General features: G+C 46.1%; 1 protein-coding gene across 1 annotated transcript in view; it reads right to left on the bottom strand.

The window, feature by feature from the left end:
* Rme-8 (receptor mediated endocytosis 8) overlaps window positions 1-20,845 on the bottom strand; it is a 117,574-nt gene that overhangs the window by 24,061 nt on the left and 72,668 nt on the right. Inside the window, exons 33-39 of the mRNA XM_089572226.1 lie at window positions 19,919-20,191; window positions 16,264-16,380; window positions 11,878-12,061; window positions 6,164-6,255; window positions 3,483-3,588; window positions 2,702-2,776; window positions 1,140-1,340 (exon numbers count right to left, since the gene is read on the bottom strand). Coding sequence (XP_089428352.1) covers window positions 1,140-1,340; window positions 2,702-2,776; window positions 3,483-3,588; window positions 6,164-6,255; window positions 11,878-12,061; window positions 16,264-16,380; window positions 19,919-20,191 — 1,048 coding nt within the window. The remainder of the gene's footprint in view (window positions 1-1,139; window positions 1,341-2,701; window positions 2,777-3,482; window positions 3,589-6,163; window positions 6,256-11,877; window positions 12,062-16,263; window positions 16,381-19,918; window positions 20,192-20,845) is intronic.

Raw genomic sequence — 20,845 nt, 5'->3', positions numbered from 1 at the left:
CTAAGACTAGGATTGAGGCTGTTGGCACACAGCGGAGATCACGCAGCATGAAAGTCTACAGTCAGGGTGTCATCTCTTCCAAAAGAAACCGTGCATTGGGTTTGCTTCTCAGCTGTATTGTGGAGCCCATATAGCACTCCTATAGATCAAAAGGCCCCGAAAGGTGAACGCAAGGTTTCTCCTTACCTTACGCAGATTCAGAGCTTAAGAGGTGCCATAAGTGCTCCACTACACAGCTAAGAAACAGACCCCATTGTTAGGTTACTTTTAAAAGCATCAGCTCTTACTCATCACGTTTCGTGATTCCGTGGGGTCTGCTACCACCCTAAGATCACACCGCCATCTGTGGCAGCAACTACTCATCACGTTTCAAGTTTCGTGGGGTCTGCTACCACCCCGAGATCACAGCGTCATCTGTGGTAGCAACTACTCATCACGTTTCGAGATTTCATGGGGTCTGCTACCACCCCGAGATCACAGCGTCATCTGTGGTAGCAACTACTCATCACGTTTCGAGATTTCATGGGGTCTGCTACCACCCCGAGATCACAGCGCCATCTGTGGTAGCAACTACTCATCACGTTTCGAGATTTCATGGGGTCTGCTACCACGCGGATATCACAGCGCCATCTGTGGTAGCAACTACTCATCACGTTTCGAGATTTCATGGGGTCTGCTACCACCCCGAGATCACAGCGCCATCTGTGGTAGCAACTACTCATCATGTTTCGAGATTTCATGCGGTCTGCTACCACCCTGAGATCACAGCGCCATCTGTGGTAGCAACTACTCATCACGTTTCGAGATTTCATGGGGTCTACTACCACCCAGAAATCACAGCGCCATCTGTGGCAGCAACTTGAAGACAGCACACTGAGACTTGTAGCGCCATCTACAATAGCACTGTAGAAACAACCACCTGCCGCATGCCAACAATGACGTCACGGTCCAATATGGTGGGATAGAGGTGGAAGACTATGTCCGTATGACTTCAGGGGACGAAATGGCAGCAGAGTTAACGCTCATTACTACAACGTCTTCCAGACGGTGGCGGCCTTTCTTTGGCAAAGGTGGCACCTTCCAAACAAGAGAGCCCAGGACTGAGGTCACAGCATCTCCCCTCATTGGTCACTACCAACCCTGGAAAAGGTGCAGGGCCTCTTTGGGGCCCTGGCGCATGGCGTCCAGGAAGACGGTCGGCAGGAAGCGGCCGGCCGTGCTGCGCACCAGTGGTCCATGCAGCTTGTCGGCAGCCATCTTGGCCAGGAGCTCCCCTGCCCGCTCGCGTAGAGTCTCATCCGTGCCGTTGCACCACTGGTCCAGAAGGTACACCACCGCACCTGCCATGCACAGGACGAATGACGAAGGAGAGGACGTCCACAAATCAATGAAGGATAGAAGATAGGGCAAGCTGGTAATCGTTAACTACATTGAAAGAGCACAAAAAGGTACACAACATGATAGGAGAGACAAAAATGACACAGCACCGCACCCTGTTCATCTCTTCACTTCTGTCATAGTCACTTTCACACTGTTTCAACACGACTTATAATCGAGGGCTGAGCACCTCTACTGCTCACCGCTAGCCCTTGAAAGACAAGAGACCTTTCAGAATTTCAAATACAAATCAAATATCTTGTCATTCGGTTCATACTTATTTTGAAAAATAGATCTTGAAAAGTTTTCCAAAAATTGGCAGAGACAGAATTCTGCGAGCTTTCATACATCTGGCTGGGATGAAACAACAATATCTAGGCAAGTTATCCGAAGATAGAGTTGAAAGCATCAGGAAAACAGTACGACAGCATCGTCACTTCTTTCTCCGTTGGCTACCAAGTGAACTAGTCACATTCCGCTTATTATGTCATCAGGTGCAGCTCGGCTTGAACCTTAGGCGAAATTTCGCACATGGGCTTTCCCTTCATACTGCAGTTGGTCAAAACATGTGGCTGACCACCCGCTTCGAGCAATCATAATGCGAAAGCACACAGTTTCAGTGCGACAGCACTTTAAGCACGTTTCCTGGTTCTGCAGTGCAGACGTTGGTGGCACTGGCGTAGAAAAACGAAGGAGTGCGAGGGAAACCAAGAAGCGCTGGGCTGGCGAGCTGCCGAGTGCCAAGTTGGAATCCGTGGCGCCTTCTGTGCGCAGCAGAGCGACATAGCGCTTGCGCCAACCACTGCTACATGAATTCATGGTGTCCTCTTTGCACAATGGCAAAAACTAGTGCCTGCAACTTTCACTAAGGCATGCTCCAACTGGTCATGCCTGGTCAAACCACGGCTGATGTTATAGAATGTTCTAGAGAGAAAACATCAAGCTCATAAGCAGAAGAAAAGGAAGAAGACAAAGAAAAATAAGCAAAGGTATATTCACTACAACAAACAGCTGTTGCAAAGAACTGCAGTCGGATAGACCACAAGATACTGAAAAAAAAAAAATAAATAAATAACGACAACATTCACAAATTCTTACTTTTTGTGAAATTTTTTCCTTTGGCAGATATCTGATTCAGTATTCGAATACATTATTTTGTTTTCGCATTTGTATTTGATTTGTATTCAAAATTTAAATATTTGCATGCCCTTAGGTGTGGAGATCCACAATTAAACAATCAAGGAAAGGATTACCAGAGAGCTAGCTAAAAGAGAGGCAGCTATGAAAAACCCAGTAATGCTTGAAATGTGCGTTCAACACCAACCTTTGGCGATAGCCTCCTTGACCAGGCGACTGTTTGAAACCAGCGGTAGGAGTGTGTCCAGCACCACCAGCCTCTCTGGAACGTCAAGCGCAGCAGCTCAGAAAACAAACATCAGCCAACTGAAGCATTACTGACAGCTAACAGTGCTGGTAGAAAGGACCTGTGTAGTCTGCCTAGTGCTCTTGTGTCCCATTCTACAAGTGCTGTTAACTGTCAATAGTCAACAGTGCAGCCAGAGGGCATTTCAAACCAGGTTAGTATTATCACTTGCAAGCAAGCGTAACATGAGAAATGCATTTTCATGGCGTTTTCTTTCGGCAGCGATTTTCTTTTTTTTTTTTTGAAGTTTACAGATTTTTCGGACTATCTGATTATTCTTACTTTTTTTTTCTGGTCCCACAGCATATTTAACCAATAATTTTTCTAACACAACTCCGGCGTTCTTTTCGTTTCGGAGTATAATCAATCAGCTACCGTTTGATGCATTACAATGCGCAGTGCATTCAGCACTACTTGAAGAAATAATCTTTGTTTTCAAACACTCAAAATCAGTCATCTTTTCGCAGTAAAGAAAGAGTTAAGGGGGGTCGTATTAACGAGCTTTTACAGTATGTCTAAGTACTGTGTGACGTAACTATTTCTAGAGATATGGAAAGAGGTTCGCAAGAAGAGTTTTTTTTTTTGCATGTTGCTGGAAATGACTGTGATGCCTATGTAAACAACCACCATGTATAAAGCTGCACCAGGTGCAAAGAAGGAAGGCAGCAAAAGCACAGCTCACGTTCAACCTCCTTGAAGGTGACCAACACCAGGAGCAGATAGACCAGCACCTCCGAGTTGGCAATGTCGCTCACACACTCCTGGCTACCCGTCAGTGCCTGAATCACCTGCAGGTGCAATCACCAGTCAAACAGTCACTTTACCTCAATGCAAGGTTGCGCAGCGCAAGATCCTAGGTGTGGATGTGGTAGAGAGAAAAAAAAAAGAAAAAGCTCCCAAGAGTGTCAAATACTTTCAAAATGACCCAGAATACTAGTCTTATAAACAGGCAATAGTCGCCACTAAATTTTTATGAAGACCTTAATAGCTGAAAAACTTCCGGAAGATGGCGCCTTCTCGTAGTTCCGCGCCCTTCGTACTGCGAATACAACGCAGTTCCCGCAGCAGTGGGTTCGCTTTTGCATCTAGACTGTCCCAACCCATGTGTAAGGCGATGACCTGTGGAAGGCAGTATGGCCATCGCACGCAGAGCTTGTGAAAGGTGTCACCACCCGTGTCATCTGTGTATGTGACGCGCAACATGATTTCATCATGAGGAGCTTAAGAATGCGCACATAACTACTGACCCCTTCGTTAGACATACTGGAAATAAGTTAGTGATCTTTTCGGTGAAATTTGATTTTTCGGAGTGCCCGATTTTTTCGACAACTTCGCAGTCCCTAGATATACAGTCGATGACCGAAAATTCGGACGCCTGATTTTTCGGACATGCTTGATTATTCGGACTTTTTCGCGGCACCGCGACATGGCCCATAGAGCCAATGTGTAAGAGCGCTTGAAATTTCGGACACACTGCAACTGACCACTCGATTTTTCGGACCTCGTTCGCACTCGCCGCCAGCACCCAAGCCGCCATATAATGTGTACAGTGGAACCTCATTAATTCAGACTGCAGGAGATATCGAAAACTTGATCAAACAAAACGAAATTCAAGCTTAAAGGAAGCCTCTTGCGACGCTGAAATTCTGCGAGAGTCGGCACATTGCGCTCGCGTGTTTTCGAATTCGTACTGTCCTTGAATGTCTTCCGCCGCACGAACTTGAACCATAGTCTGAGTTCACGGAACTCATCTGTGCCGAGTCTTTAGTCCCGAACACGGAACGCGAATACGATCGCGGAGGCTACGCGCACGCCGTGGCCTCCGCGATCAAAGCGCGCTTCGGGCGCGCCGCCGGATCATATCGCGGCCGCGATCTGCTCTGGCGCTGCGCCGTTCGCGGCGGCCACGCGTGCGCACCGGAGCTTCCAAGTGCCGTCTACGGATGGCGCCGTGATCATTATCAACTTTTTTCTCCGTCGCGATTTTCCGCTGTCCACATCGGCATCAGTATCGCCAGCTCCAGCCTTTCGTGGCGTGTTAGCATGTGTGTTAGTGCGTTCGCCGTGATAGTGGCTTTCGCGTGCTGCCGCCGAGCTTCACAGTTTTAGCACGATGGGCAAGCACCTTAAGCTACACGGCTGGGAGTTAGCTCTCGAACGCGGTCGGTAAGCGTGCGGCGGGCGGGAAATTTGACGTGGCCGAGAAGTGCGTTCGATGATGATGCAACCAAAAGAGAAACACAAGCTGCAAAAAGCGCACTTTCCGAGGCAAGCCGTGCGAGTTTCCTGAACTGGAAGAACAGCTGCTCCTCTATGTGATGGAATTTCGGAACAACGGCTACGCGTTGACAGCGGACATGCTGCGCGGCTTCTTTCGGCATGAGCGTGCACCAGAGCGCAGTACCAGCTCAGGAGTCTAAATACTTCGCGAGTGACGATTGAACGTAGAATAAATGTCGCTCATTCCCTGGTTGGTGTTTTTACTTAAATTTTTTTTTTTTTCGCACATCGCGTGTGTGGGCCGCACCCCGAAAATTGGCCCTCGAATCTGGAAAAAAAAAAGTGCGGCCCTTATACGCACTTATACGGTATTTCGCGCGGCGACATATAGCCATGAGGAGCTTTAGAATGTGTGCAATACAATTGGCCGCTTTCTCCGGCATAGTGGTAATAAGTTCGTGATTTTTTCGGTGAAATTTGATTTTCCGGACTGCTCGATTTTTCGGTCGTCTTCGCGGTCCCTAGAGGGTCCGAAAAATCGGTCGTCGACTGTAGTCTGAAAAATCAGTTGTCGACTGTATTCCACACGACATCATTGCTATGCCATTGTTATAGCTCCAGCACATGTAAGCCTTTATGTAACTGCAGAGTTTGTGAAGTGCAGGCCAATGGCTTGACCCTTGAATATGAAGAAGATTTTCTCTAGTGCTTCTTTAACAGACCATGAAATCTATATGCCAAGTTTTACTGTAAAATTCTTTCTGGGCTCATTAAATTTTGCCACTTCAAACCTGTGGAACTTTGCATCTGAGCATGCCTTGCTAACGAACCAACTAAGCTGTGTCATAACAGTTTGTGCATGAGCCAAGGCTCTCTCGAAGGCGGTGCCCTTACAAGCCAACAAGCCTGCACAACAGAAGTCTCCGGTTAACACTCATGACGGGAACAATAAGTGCAAAAGGGTGACAGATGAGAAGAAGAAATGCATGGGAGAGGTGTTGGCCTTTCACGCTGTTCCTTCCAATCATGAACGTAAACTGTGCTGCCCAGCTTTGAATTACACACCAGTGTTAACAAGTCTTGATACTGCATGTCTCACTGCGTGCTAGAACACCCCGAGAGAGTTGGCACAGGCGCACTGACCTGCACCGTGACAGCCTGCAGGCGTCGGCAGTTGTCCAGGCTCAGCAGGCAGAACAGCAAGCGGAAGTGGCCAACACACAGGCTCTCCAGGCCTAAGCAAATGCACAGCAAACAGGAGAGGTGTCATTTCATACCCAGTTAGGAAGACTGAGCTTCAATTCGAATTTAAAAGGTTCAAAAATTATTTTAATGCAGCAAGAAACGACGCTCCAGTGTGCAGCCCACGAGGTCTCTGAATGAAACGGATAAATGAGTGACATAGTGAACCAACAAATTATGCTGCGGCCATTCTTCACAAAGATGTGTGCAACCTTTTCTTAAGGGGGGAGCCTGGTCTCGGAAAAGAAAATTTTATTGATCTGGTCATAGTTGAGACATTTCAGGGCACATGTATTTTTGTGCGCTGATTCTAGATATGTCATTTAATTTCATGTAAAACAATTCCTTGAGCACTTAGGCAATTTTTATGCAAGTATTTTGCGAGGAGTTTTGGAGAAAATTTGCTGCGGGAAACTCACTGAAATTCCTCCCCAAAAATTTTTTTCAATGCTCTTCACAAAATACATGCAGAAAAATTAAATTACATCAGTGCTCAAGGAGTTGTTTTACATGAAATTAAATGACATTTATAATCAGCACACAAAAATACATATTCCCTGATGATTTCTTACCTGTGACTTCCCTAATAAATTTTTTTTTTCAAGACCAGGCTCCCCTCTTAACTACCACCCTCCTGGTTATACCTTATCATTCTACTAGGAAGGAAGGTACGCCAGACAGAGCAGCATTGCATATCAAAGAACTGTTTGCGTAGTTCAGCACAAAATCCTGGATTAGAATAAAGGCTGGCTGTACACGCATTTAATTATTTAATTACCACCAGCAAAATGAGTTTTCTTTTTTTCTGATGGCCAAGTAGTACAAAGGCGAAAAAAAAAAAAAACGCCAGTAGAGATCAGTGTAAGCGAACCATGGTGTAAGAGCACAAAAATAAGGGCAGGGTGCAGTATGTTTATGCAAAATGTAAAAATAAAAATAAAAATGCTGTTACAAAAAAAAAAATCTAGAAATAAGCAACCAAGCGCACGACTGATGTGACATGCAGGCAGACAAAAAATTGTGCCAGTTTTTTTATTCGTACACAGAAGAATGCCCTCCAGAACTGTGGCTGTTTATCAGAATTAGAACTCAAGAGGAGGACTCCACGAAAACAGAAAATAACAAAGATAAAAAAAAGACAAACTGATGATGTTAAACATCACCCATTCTTCCAAAGAACGCGTGCAGCATATGCTGAGCAAGCTCTTTAGGACAGTAGCCAGCAGAGTGTGTGCGGAGTCGTGCGCAATATATGCCACACACCCCACATGCAAAACGAAAGCCTGACAAGCAATTTTATGATCTGACAAAATTCAATTTTCCACAGAGACAAGTTTAAGAGCCAGACTAAGTGGAGTTCAAGAATCCAGCATCAATAAAGTAAATGATACAAATCATCAAAAGGTTTGGTTTAGGTTGGTTTACGGGGTTTAACGTCCCAAAGCGACTAAGGCTATGAGAGACGCCGTAGTGGAGGGCTCCGGAAATTTCGGCCACCTGGGGTTCTTTAACGTGCACTGACATCGCACAGTGCACGGGCCTCTAGAATTTCTCCTCCAAAGAAATTCTAGCCGCCGCGGCCGGGATCGAACCCGCGTCTTTCGGGTCAGCAGCCGAGCACTATAACCACAGAGCCACCGCGGCGGCACAAATCATCAAAAGAAAACAAGGTTGCTAGCTCCTGACTGAAGTCACACCAGCTTCTATGACTGCAAAACTTGACATCCAGCGTTCTCATTACGAGGGTTAGCTAACTAAGAAATTATTTTTAACTTTTCCCTGTAACTAAACCGCTAACAAAAGCTTCACTTTTGGCGTCCTCCAACAATTCACGGTCCTGGCATACAGTGTGGCTGGCTGTAAAACCTGCTCAAACAACAATTTCTGTTCATTTTCAGGAGCCTAAGCACAATAACCTCAGCACAATATCAAAGGGCCTCAAAGTTTCTCCCCTGCCCTAGCGTGGGCAAACATATGCTCATAACCTCGCTCATGAGTGGATGACCTCTGATTCCTTGGCATATTTTGTTGCTAGCTGGCATTATTGCTGTTGCAGCAATAATTGCCTTTCTGGTTCAGCCAGAGTGGTGCTGCTCCTCTGTTCCCTCAGAGCTTGGCCTTATACACAAAGTTATCACTGCAATTAGCATCAAAATGTTAATTTCCATGGTGTAACTAATAGCATTAAGGGGGGACGAGGGTCTTGAAAACTTTTTTTTTATTTGTTAACATATCTTTCTGAAACTTAGCACCTGGGTGCACCATTGAATGCTTATTTCGAATATGCATTTAGATTTAAAATACCTCAGCTGGAAGGAATTATATGGCAAAATAAAATATCCTAATTAGGTCATTTCTTACAGGCCTTCTTAGTAATTTAACAGTTAAATAAACATTTTTAAAGAATAAGCAGACATTTGCAAAGGCCCAAAGCACATCCTAAAGCTAACAGAATGTCTACAAACTAATTTTATTGATCATAAATAAACAACAAAGTTGGAAAGAAAAAATGACTTGGCAGTAATTAGCCCACACTTGGTCTAATTCCACATATATCATGTTTAAAGGTAAAAAGAAAGCTTTAGGACGTGCTTTGGGCCTTTGCAAATGTCTGCTTATTCTTAAAAAATCATTCTTTAACTGATAAATTACTATAAAGGCCCGTAAGAAATTACCTAATTTGAATGTTATTTTGTAATAAATTTTCTTCCAGGTGAGATATTTGAAATCTAAATGCATATTTGAAATCAGCATTCTATGATACACCTGCATGCTAAGTTTCAACAAGTTATGTCGAAACCCTCATCCCCCCTTAAGTGACATACTCACTATAGTGAGCATAGCATTTACCCTGGCTGACACAGAGCTGGTATTCTGTTTGTGAAATGACATAGGACATGAAGCTCATGATTTGCTATAAATATCAACCACCCTGCACTAAGGATGCCTTGCACAAAAGAAGCTTGTTGATGCTATGGTTCCCCTGGTCATATGACATCATGAGACAAATAAAACGAAATAAAACAAGGTGGAGGCGGAGAACGACTGGGATGAGCTTTGAGCAACAGATATCTCTGGTGCACAGGAAATCCCAGCATGTCATCTCTGGTTGACCTCAATGTGGTGCCAGTAATCCCTAAAATATTCCCCAAAATTTTCAGCAACCGCTCATGGTACAGCATTCGAGGTGGTGTCCCAGCATTCCTGTTTGCATATAGCACTCATGTTTTAGTCACATTGGAGGCTAGTTTGGGACAGGGGTTCGGACCAATTACATATGCACCTTCAATTGCATGCTTTCTGAGAGCAAGATGTGGAGATGTGAAGTTGGAGGCAGCCTTGGTTCCTGCTCATGACATATGCACCTTCAGCTGCATGCTTTAACCCTTTGAAGGTTTTTGCCCTTTTCTGTCCCCCAAGGTCTTTGCTGTACGGGTACGGTTTCGATCTTCCTGCAATTTTGGCCAAAAGAACAATGCGTGCTCACTGGGGGGTGCTGCCACCTCTTAGGACTTACAAGAAGTGTTTGAATTTTGTGCTGCCTTCTTACGGAGATAAGCAGAACTTATGTCTAGCTTTAGCGCGGCGGCACAGACTGCGGCAACACCCCTTTTGTAGTTTTGGTTTTCGCCGCATGATCGCAACGGAGTCGCACGAAATTTGAGTTTTCTTTTTGTCAGCACTATCTTGCAGGGGCTGCCGAAGTTGATTTCTATCTTTATTGGCGCTGCTCTTAGCTTGCTTATCACCGTTGCTCACGAGGTATTCTTGCCCTCTGTGGCAACCCGCCTACGCGGTTTCGATTCCGCCGCGGGATCGCAACGGAGTCGCGCGAAACGTGTTTTCTCTTTGTGGGCACTGTTTTGCAGAGGCGGCGAAAGTTGATTTCTATCTTTAGTGGTGCTGCTCTTAGCTTGCTTATCACCGTTGATATTCTATTCTATTGAACATTTTCCAGTTGTGAGTGATGCTGTCACCAAAGTACTGTTCCTAATTTTTTTTTTACTATTTATTCTCGATTATATACATTTTGTAGATTCAAGATCCGCAATACAGTAATTTGACCACCTGGGAAAGTTTTCTTCAAAATAATTCGACCCTCAAAGGTTAAGGCTTGGTTGAGGTGTCCACCAATCCATTGAGATGTGGAGATCTGAGAGCTACTGCACCCTTTCTTTCCTCAAAAAAACCTTCCCTTTCCTTAAAATACATAGTAAGCAGACTTAGCTGCCCTCAGCATTTTTCATTCCCTCACTCACATTTGTCAGGTTAATTAATGTTTAACAGCAGCAGCAGCAGTAACACCACTCAAAAAGAATCATTATTATAGAACAACTCACTAATAATTATTATTAAGTTACACTTCCTGACATTACTGCCCCTCATAAGGCACAACCAACTGAACAAGGACTTCTCAAGCTGGGTCCCACGAAATCCCCAAGCTCCTAGGAGTGCTTTTCTGGTTCCCCCAACACCTAAATCCACCTAAATCCACCTAAATCCATGCATGCTTCAACCCCAACCTTTCCTTTAGCTACTTTATTTTGGGACTGGCTGCACTGCAACTGCTCACTGCAAACTGTTTTCACTAATCAACCAGACAGTTTTTACCCATTTCAACATTTTTTTTTGAGAGGCCATGCATTAACACTCCTTTCTGCATGCATGTTAGACGGGAAAGGATGGAAGCCAAGATAAAGAGGTTTTCTGAGTGTCTTTTTAAAGGGATACTGAGGAGAAATTGAAGTTGGCTTGTATCAACAGAATACCAGCTCCCGATTACAAAAACGCCACTCATACTGACAACAAAGCTCTTGTAACGTAGAAAAGAGCAAGAACCAAAATACAGGTATCGGTGGCCAAACTCGCAAGTACAAGCGTGATGACGTCATAGGACAAAACATAGAACCATTGGTTCTAGCAACACTAGGACACGAGAAGGCACGAAGAATCACTGAGGCGCAGCCAATGCATGCGCAAATCTTCTTGACGTCGTCAGATGGCGCCACGTACCCGGCAGCTACGCGCGCGCCTGGAGCATCGGGACCAATGAGCGCCTGCTCACCGGTGGCAGGCGGGCTCCCGGTATTCCGCTAACGGTGACAAGGTACACGGTATGCTAAAGGTGTCTATTTGCAAGAACTTCGTTGACGACTTTGAGAACGGGATCTATCGTAACGCTGGCAAAACGCCGGTGCAAACGTAAACGAATCGATGGTAGCGACGGCCGCAATAGTCGATAGATGCCTTAAAACGTGCGGCCGGCGGTAGCTTTCTTTTCGGCTGCTGCTAGGCCGCACTGCTGTCCGCCAGAAATCACGGAGTCTGCGTTACGTCATGTGCACGTCATGTATCACGTCACTTAGTCCTGTGCCGTCATAAGAGAATCCCAAGTTTGAATCAGAGCGGCGGGAAGAACGTTTTCAACTTCGAATCCAAATTTATTAGAAATAAATGCATCTTTCGCTGCCGGCCAAGTGGCAACAAAGCTATGAAATGCCGAACTATCGGATTTTGCTGTAAAAAAAATATTAATAGAGCTCTCCTCACTGTCCCTTTAAAGCCACTGGGGTTCCTTGAGGCGAAAAAGATCTGAGGACTCCGCGCAAACTGACCGGGGTTGTTCCGGAGGACATTGTGCAGGGCCTGAAGAGCCTGCTCCGTCTGTGCCACCCGTTGACTACCACCGCTGTTGCTGTTTGCCGTGCTGTTGTTGTCTTCCAGCGAGCGAGCCGAGTGCAGGTACTGTGCCTGGGACCCCACAAAGTCCAGCAGGTCCAGGGCAAACTGGCGAGGGTTCTGCAAAGGCCGCGACACAGGCTTACAAGGCAGGTCGTTGCACAAAAGGGGGGAATACTGATTGATTTCAAACACTTTGGACTTGGCCCAGAACTGGGGTGAATTTTTAGAGCGACAGCTCTGCTTCTCGGGATACAACTTCCAATTTCGATGTGGCTGAGATAATGACCTTCAATGCCTCACAAGGTCAAACCAAACTTAACTGCACAAAAGGGGGAATACTGATTAATTTCAAACACTTTGGACTTGGCCCAGAACTGGGGTGAATTTTTAGAGCGGCAGCTCTGCTTCTCGGGGTACAACTTCCAATTTCGATGTGGCTGAGATAATGACCTTCAATGCCTCACAAGGTCAAACCAAACTTAACTGCACAAAAGGGGGGATACTGATTAATTTCAAACACTTTGGACTTTGCCCAGAACTGGGGTGAATTTTTAGAGCGACAGCTCTGCTTCTCGGGGTACAACTTCCAATTTCGATGCGGCTGAGATAATGACCTTCAATGCCTCACAAGGTCAAACCAAACTTAACTGCACAAAAGGGGGAATACTGATTAATTTCAAACACTTTGGACTTGGCCCAGAACTGGGGTTAATTTTTAGAGCGACAGCTCTGCTTCTCGGGGTACAACTTCCAATTTCGATGTGGCTGAGATAATGACCTTCAATGCCTCACAAGGTCAAACCAAACTTAACTGCACAAAAGGGGGAATACTGATTAATTTCAAACACTTTGGACTTTGCCCAGAACTGGGGAGAATTTTTAGAGCGACAGCTCTGCTTCTCGGGGTACAACTTCCAATTTCGATGTGGCTGAGATAATGACCTTCAATGCCTCACAAGGTCAAACCAAACTTAACTACACAAAAGGGGGAATACTGATTAATTTCAAACACTTTGGACTTTGCCCAGAACTGGGGTGAATTTTTAGAGCGACAGCTCTGCTTCTCGGGGTACAACTTCCAATTTCGATGTGGCTGAGATAATGACCTTCAATGCCTCACAAGGTCAAACCAAACTTAACTGCACAAAAGGGGGAATACTGATTAATTTCAAACACTTTGGACTTTGCCCAGAACTGGGGAGAATTTTTAGAGCGACAGCTCTGCTTCTCGGGGTACAACTTCCGATTTCGATGTGGCTGAGATAATGACCTTCAATGCCTCACAAGGTCAAACCAAACTTAACTGCACAAAAGGGGGAATACTGATTAATTTCAAACACTTTGGACTTGGCCCAGAACTGGGGTTAATTTTTAGAGCGACAGCTCTGCTTCTCGGGGTACAACTTCCAATTTCGATGTGGCTGAGATAATGACCTTCAATGCCTCACAAGGTCAAACCAAACTTAACTGCACAAAAGGGGGGATACTGATTAATTTCAAACACTTTGGACTTTGCCCAGAACTGGGGTGAATTTTTAGAGCGACAGCTCTGCTTCTCGGGGTACAACTTCCAATTTCGATGCGGCTGAGATAATGACCTTCAATGCCTCACAAGGTCAAACCAAACTTAACTGCACAAAAGGGGGAATACTGATTAATTTCAAACACTTTGGACTTTGCCCAGAACTGGGGTGAATTTTTAGAGCGACAGCTCTGCTTCTCGGGGTACAACTTCCGATTTCGATGTGGCTGAGATAATGACCTTCAATGCCTCACAAGGTCAAACCAAACTTAACTGCACAAAAGGGGGAATACTGATTAATTTCAAACACTTTGGACTTTGCCCAGAACTGGGGAGAATTTTTAGAGCGACAGCTCTGCTTCTCGGGGTACAACTTCCAATTTCGATGTGGCTGAGATAATGACCTTCAATGCCTCACAAGGTCAAACCAAACTTAACTGCACAAAAGGGGGAATACTGATTAATTTCAAACACTTTGGACTTTGCCCAGAACTGGGGAGAATTTTTAGAGCGACAGCTCTGCTTCTCGGGGTACAACTTCCAATTTCGATGTGGCTGAGATAATGACCTTCAATGCCTCACAAGGTCAAACCAAACTTAACTGCACAAAAGGGGGAATACTGATTAATTTCAAACACTTTGGACTTTGCCCAGAACTGGGGTGAATTTTTAGAGCGACAGCTCTGCTTCTCGGGGTACAACTTCCGATTTCGATGTGGCTGAGATAATGACCTTCAATGCCTCACAAGGTCAAACCAAACTTAACTGCACAAAAGGGGGAATACTGATTAATTTCAAACACTTTGGACTTTGCCCAGAACTGGGGAGAATTTTTAGAGCGACAGCTCTGCTTCTCGGGGTACAACTTCCAATTTCGATGTGGCTGAGATAATGACCTTCAATGCCTCACAAGGTCAAACCAAACTTAACTGCACAAAAGGGGGAATACTGATTAATTTCAAACACTTTGGACTTTGCCCTGAACTGGGGTGAATTTTTAGAGCGACAGCTCTGCTTCTCGGGGTACAACTTCCGATTTCGATGTGGCTGAGATAATGACGTTCAATGCCTTACAAGGTCAAGCCAAACTGAACTGTGTTGTGGTACGGCCCAAGCTATGGTAGTATGACCACGTGATCATACGACTATGACCATTGGGTAACTGTCCTTGACCTTGGCATTTGATCTGAGACAGTGGAGACCATGCATAACAGAGCTTACGCTCGTAGTATAGCTGTGTTCAAGCCACACTGAATCCCAGCCATTTTTTTTTCAAGTGCAACGTTTCCGAGAAAGGCGTAAAGCTTTACCCAGTAGCTGATGGCTGTACTTGTGTGAACGGCATTGAGTAACTACTCCCTAGTTTCAAAACCGCTCTCTAACTTTAGGGATTCCAATAAAAACAGTGGATTCGCTTGAGGTCTCTAATGTGCCCCAAGGTCACAGTACATGAAGTTTTTGCAGTTTTTGCATTTCACTGTCAGTGAAACAACCTGTCAAAACCACCTCTTCAAATGCACTCAAACAAAGCAGCCCATAGCACAGGAGGCAGCTAGGAAGATATTATACAATAGAGCCACACTTCAAAAAAAATTTAGCTAAAATATCGCAGCCCCAACAGGGTATCGGCACATTAACACCAACTCATTTCCTTCTAACTGTTGAACAAACTTCAACAAGGCTTCACGAGGGTACACAATATTAAAGACACACTGAGAACAGTGCCTCAAATTTTTATTCAGAATAAAAATTGATTATTTCGCTATTTGTTGGGTGCGTTGATGTTTGCCCAGCAGCAAAATATTCATTTATTGCTCAAAAAGCTGAAATTAAAAATTTGCCCTGCCAGTCAATTTACCGCATATACATGCGTAATGAACCCACTTTTTTTCCAGAAAAGTTGACATCAGTTTGGGGGGGAGGGTTTGTCAAGTGGGAAATGGGAAAAAAAGTTTCACAAGATTTTTTTGGAAGGATTGAAATTTCATATCATACCTCAATATCTCCTTCCATCATCAACAAACACTACAGTCTAACATCGTTCACTTTGACACAATCTGGTAATTTTGTGGTAGCCAGCGGCTACGGCGGTTAAAAAAACACACAAGGTGGTTACGAGTGTGCAATGTGAATGTTTAGGCCTTAGCTTAGAGCATACAACATCTTGGCACTCTGCCTGCAAAGTTCGCCCACTGGCCATGCTTTTAACCGCTTTTTCGAAATTCTAAAAACTGATATGGATATATTACTTACAGTGGGCTACACGCCTCTCAAAAATTAAGTAGACTAACAGTAATAGTTAAAAAGTTAACTATTCAATATTAGTTAACCAGCCTGCTAGTTGGCATGTCTTAGCTGTATTCTGATGTATTACACCGCTGAAAATGCTATGGCAAAAAAAACACTCTTCTAAATGAAAAAGTGCATTTTTAAAAATTGTGTGAAGTCTTGGGTGAAACACCCTGTATATGCCCAAATTGTCTCACTCGGTGCTCGACAGAGCTTGTGTGAAAGCTTCCAATGGAATGCATGGCCGCACCGCACGCTCTACAACCACGATTACTTCTCTGGCAACAGAATAGCGGTGCTAACATCCTCTATTAGATATCACTACACAACCAATGGTCGAGCTGATGTGTTTCTCTTGGTTGGAAGAGTGCGCTGGATCCCAGATGTCTTACAAGCAAGGCTAACGGAAGCCATGAGCTAAACTACGCATCTAACCCAGTTCGCCACTCAGTAAACCAGCCAATGCCAGCTGGAAAAGCAGCTCCGTGGAAGCCATGCGGAAGCTCACCTCCAGGGGAAAACTGGGCTGCTCGTTGTAGATGCGCACGAATATCTCGCCCACCACCAGCTCCTCCTTGTGGGCGCTGTACACAAAGTTGGCACCGTACGACTCGTCACACTCACCCTGCGGAGAAAGAGAGAGACAGACAGATTCACCGACAGTTGGCATTTACACTTGAACACCTTGGATAGTTCAGAGCAAAATGTTAAGACTGCAGTGCACAACTAGACCCCTCATGAATGTCGGCAGACCTGACATCAAGCCTGACTAGTACAGCAGAATCGCAACGATACAATCCTGGTTGATACGAATTTCGGGATGATATGAATTCGTTCAATTCACTGGCCAGATTGCGCTGTGTACAATGCGTAGAAATTAGGACATTCTCCACTCCAAGACTGATGATACCAACACGCAAGCTGCGACCGCACCTTCGAGCACTAAGCGTTGCTGGTACAGTTGGGGACAAAAGTCTCTGGACCACGTGTTCCTTAAACGAAGCTTATAGCTCTGCTATCAGACAGCGGCTGGAGACCGCACTTGTGGAGATGAAAGAACAAAAATTTAACTTTTACCTCCACAAGTGTGGTCTCCAGCCACCGACTAATAGCAGAGCTATCAACTTCTTTAGAACAGCACGTGGTCTGGAGACTTTTGTCCCCGACTGTACATAACTGAAGCTGGGATCACCAGTTGCGTGGTATACGCACAGAAAGTTGTGAGTGACAGTGTGAGGCCAACATATCACCAACACCACGAGTGTGCAGTAGAGCGCGGCTGTAAATAAATCCGGTCAGGCGAAAACATCATCATCACCATAAGCTTGACTAACCCACTGAATGGGGGGAAAAACTAGAAAGGGATACACACATGATAGCGGCGTTTCTTCGCAAAGATGTGCCACCCGCCAGATTCGGGCACCGTAGTAGCGCGCCTCTGCCTGATGCCGTTAGGCCTAGCGTGCTTTGCAGTGGCGCTTTGAATATAGTCACGGTTAACTATAAAAGGTCTAATCTTGTTACCAGCTTACTATCACACAATAACCTCACACTAAAAGGAACTTATAATTGATTACCACAAAGCCTTCGACAGTGAGGTGCGTGGAAAAGTAGGCCAGGAGAATGCCACTTCAAACTGACGGTGGGAGGCCGCACACGTGGCGCGCTACTAAGAACCGCCACGTCAGCCGAACAGATCTTCAAAGAATCTTGATCTTATTTTACATGATGTTTGCCAGTAAACTGAACTAGCAACCTGTTTTACTTTTTGCAATTAATTCATACTGGTCATTCAGCGCGCGTCCTAACATCCATACTTTCAATGCACTATTATGTATCTGAAATATTTGCCGAGACTGTGCTAATTCTTCATAAAAATATGCATCGGAGCGTGAAAAAGGGATGCATGATTTGGACTCGACTGTAGTGTAAAAATTTTACGGAAATATGCCGAAAGGGCTGCACCTCGTCAAAAGCACGGAAAAAAAAGTGCGGTCTTTACATGAGTATATACGGTATTTTTCACAACTCCCCATCCCCTAGCATCGAGATTTTACTGTACTGATTTATTTTTTCAGAAAGAGGACTTCTGATGCACACAGCACTAGTAGTAGTCGCTTCATCATTAGAGATAATGCACCATGTAGTGTCTCTCCCATTAACCCTGTCCTTTGCTAGTTGTGGCTACCGTATCTCCGCAAACTTCTCAATCTCATCCGCCCACCTAACTTTCTGCCGCCCCCTGCTACGCTTGCCTTCTCTTGGAATCCACTCCGTTACCCTTAAGGACCAGCGGCTATCTTGCCCTCGCATTACATGCCCTGCCCAAGCCCATTTCTTCCTCTTGATTTCGATTGGGATGTCATTAACCCGCGTCTGTTCCCTGACCCACTCTGCCCTCTCCCTGTCTCTTAATGTTATGCCTATAATTTTTCTTTCCCTAGCTCGCTGCCATGGAGGAAGAAAAAACTAGGAGGGAGTACGACGTCACAATCTTGAAGCCTAGTCATAAAAAATATAGTGGAAAGCATCATGGGAAATAGGCCCTCACGTGACAAGGCAGCGGTAGCTCTTAGCCAGATTTCGGTTTCGTTCTCTCGCTTTACGAACAATTGCGCGACCACCTGCTTGTGTTCACTGACGGCTCCATGGTGAGCACAAACTGCTCGCTCGCCGCAACGGCCACCATCCCCGAGCGACGCGTGCGCTGACTGCGGCGCATTGGAGACATTGGAGCACACGCTCCTTCGCTGTGCCGCTTCTGCAGTGCCGCGTCGCGAAATGCTCGCGGCCTACAGGGCACTGGGAATCATCCTGGACAGTCTCGAAGCGCTCCTGTGGCCGCGCGACAGTGCGCGCATCCGTGACAAAACATTGGTGAGCCTCTGTGTCTTCATCGAGCAGGCGGACTTGACTTCCCGCTTGCTCTTCGCCATGTAGTGCACGCGTGATACGAACGCTCCGTGGGTGCTACCTCGGACGGTATACGCGGCCGGGCACCCCACCCAGCCGCTAGTGCAGTGTGCCGCGCGCGCGATTAGTCCGAGACAGGACGCTATGTGCGCGCGGCTATGTAGTACATACAGTTTACTTTTTTTTTGTAAGTGATTGTGCGCAGTGGCCGGGAGACCCCGCGCAGGAGCAGACGTAAAGCCGCCGGCACTCTCTCTCGACAGCGAGAGAGAGAAATACTTCACTGCTGCATTTCACGTCGGAACGTGTATGTGCGCGAGCGTATTCGGCGCGACTTGTGCCTCGAGAATAGCGGAGAACGGCGGGCCCATGGGCGGGCCGAAGTCCGCCTGCCCGAGAAATAGAATCTTGCGCAGCGCGCCGGAGCGCATGTTAAACACGTCCGTCCGTCGTGAGCGCTCTGGAAGCCACTGCGCCCTTTTTTAAAGGCTCGTTTTCTTCGCCTACTCTCAAGCTCTCCGCTTATAGCATGCGCTGAAATAAACGCTCCGTATGTGTGTATAACGACGAAAGGAATTCCTCTTCATTCTCTTTATGAACCACAGTTGAACAGTGACGAGGTCGCGGCCGCACCCTTTGATGAAAAATTTACCTGCAGTTTTCTACAGTGCACCCAAAAACTCAAGAGTGTAATCAACAGAAGTGTTGAGACAAGATCGACCTCGGTACGCATTCCGCCAAAGCTGTAACACAGGCGCTGCGCTTCTGCGCTACATCGAAGCCCGGACGTTCACTAAAAAGCACTGCTGGTTGGCAGTCTGGTAACTGTGGAGGAGGGCCTATTTCCCATGAGTCAGTGCGCAAAAGGGCCCTCGGCAGCGGCGTCAGAGGAGGATGGCTTGCAGAGGCTGAGCGCACTCTCTCCTAGTTTTTTTTTTCCTCCATGCTCGCTGCACTGTCCTTAACTTACGATGAACCGTTTTCATTAGCCTCCACATTTCTGTCCCATAGGTGAGCACCAGTAAGATATACAGCTGCTGTATACTTTGCTCTTGAGGGGCATTGGTAAGCTCAACATTAGGGATATGTAAACATTCAAGCTCTGGATTCAAACAGAACAGCAACAGATTGGACAGTTCAACCCGAATACTGAATTTCAGGTGTTGGGAATCAATAAGAGTTGAAAACCAATAACTAAATCTAACTAACCAGACCACATAGCTAAAACTGTCCCTGTTGACTCAACCCACCGATCGCACAACAGATCGCTGCTGCTCGCGCAGGTACTCTCGAAGTTCTATCCGCGTGGCATTGTCCCAGAGCAGGTAAGGGTTCTCCGTGTTGGCTGTCAATATCCGCAGAAGCTCTGGAGCCGGAAGCACGCCCAGCTTTCGAGCCAGGTACGGAGTCAACAGTGCTGACAGTGCTGCCCGTGCTGCACCGTTGGGTGGACATGTGCCGTCGAGGCCTGCAAGCCTTGCACAGGCCCCAATGCTCTCCTCGGCCAGTCGATTGGCCACTTCCTGAAAAAGAGAAGATGGCACCATCAACGAAAATCAGCTCAGTTTGGTTTGGTTTACAGGGTTTAGCGTCCCAAAGTGACTCAGGCTATGAGGGACGCCGTAGTGAAGGGCTCCGGAAATTTCGACCACCTGGGGTTCTCTAACGTGCAGTGACATCGCACAGTACACGGGCCTCTAGAATTTCGCCTCCAAAGAAATTCGGCTGCCGCAGCCGGGATCAAACCCGCGTCTTTCAGGTCAGCAGCTGAGCGCCGTAACCACTGAGCCACCGTGGCAGCTGAAAATCAGCTCGGCCCAAGTAGACCTTACACTAGTAAGCCCGCCAGCCGCATGGCAAATCCTCTACACTTTGCTAGTGCAGAATCTGGGATGGGTGCCTTAAAAAGTTTTTCATTTAAATTGTGGTGTTCAACATGTTCAACATCCCGAAGCAACACATTGGTGATGAGGAACACTGCAGCACAGAGCTCTGGATTAACTTCAACTAAATGGGCATTTTGTTCATAGGCTTTTTGTATTTCACCTCCATCTAAGTATGGCTGCCGCATCCAAGGCTGAACTCTCTATCTTAGGATCAGAAGCCAGACGCCAATGGGCACGCACATTCAAATGTGGCTTTTGTTCTGATATCAGTGCAGTTAGTTGCACATGGAC

The sequence above is a fragment of the Amblyomma mixtum genome, chromosome 2 (assembly GCF_055824585.1).
Source record: "Amblyomma mixtum isolate Tamu chromosome 2, ASM5582458v1, whole genome shotgun sequence".
NCBI classification, from domain to species: domain Eukaryota; kingdom Metazoa; phylum Arthropoda; class Arachnida; order Ixodida; family Ixodidae; genus Amblyomma; species Amblyomma mixtum.
This window is presented reverse-complemented; position numbering and strand designations above follow the sequence as displayed.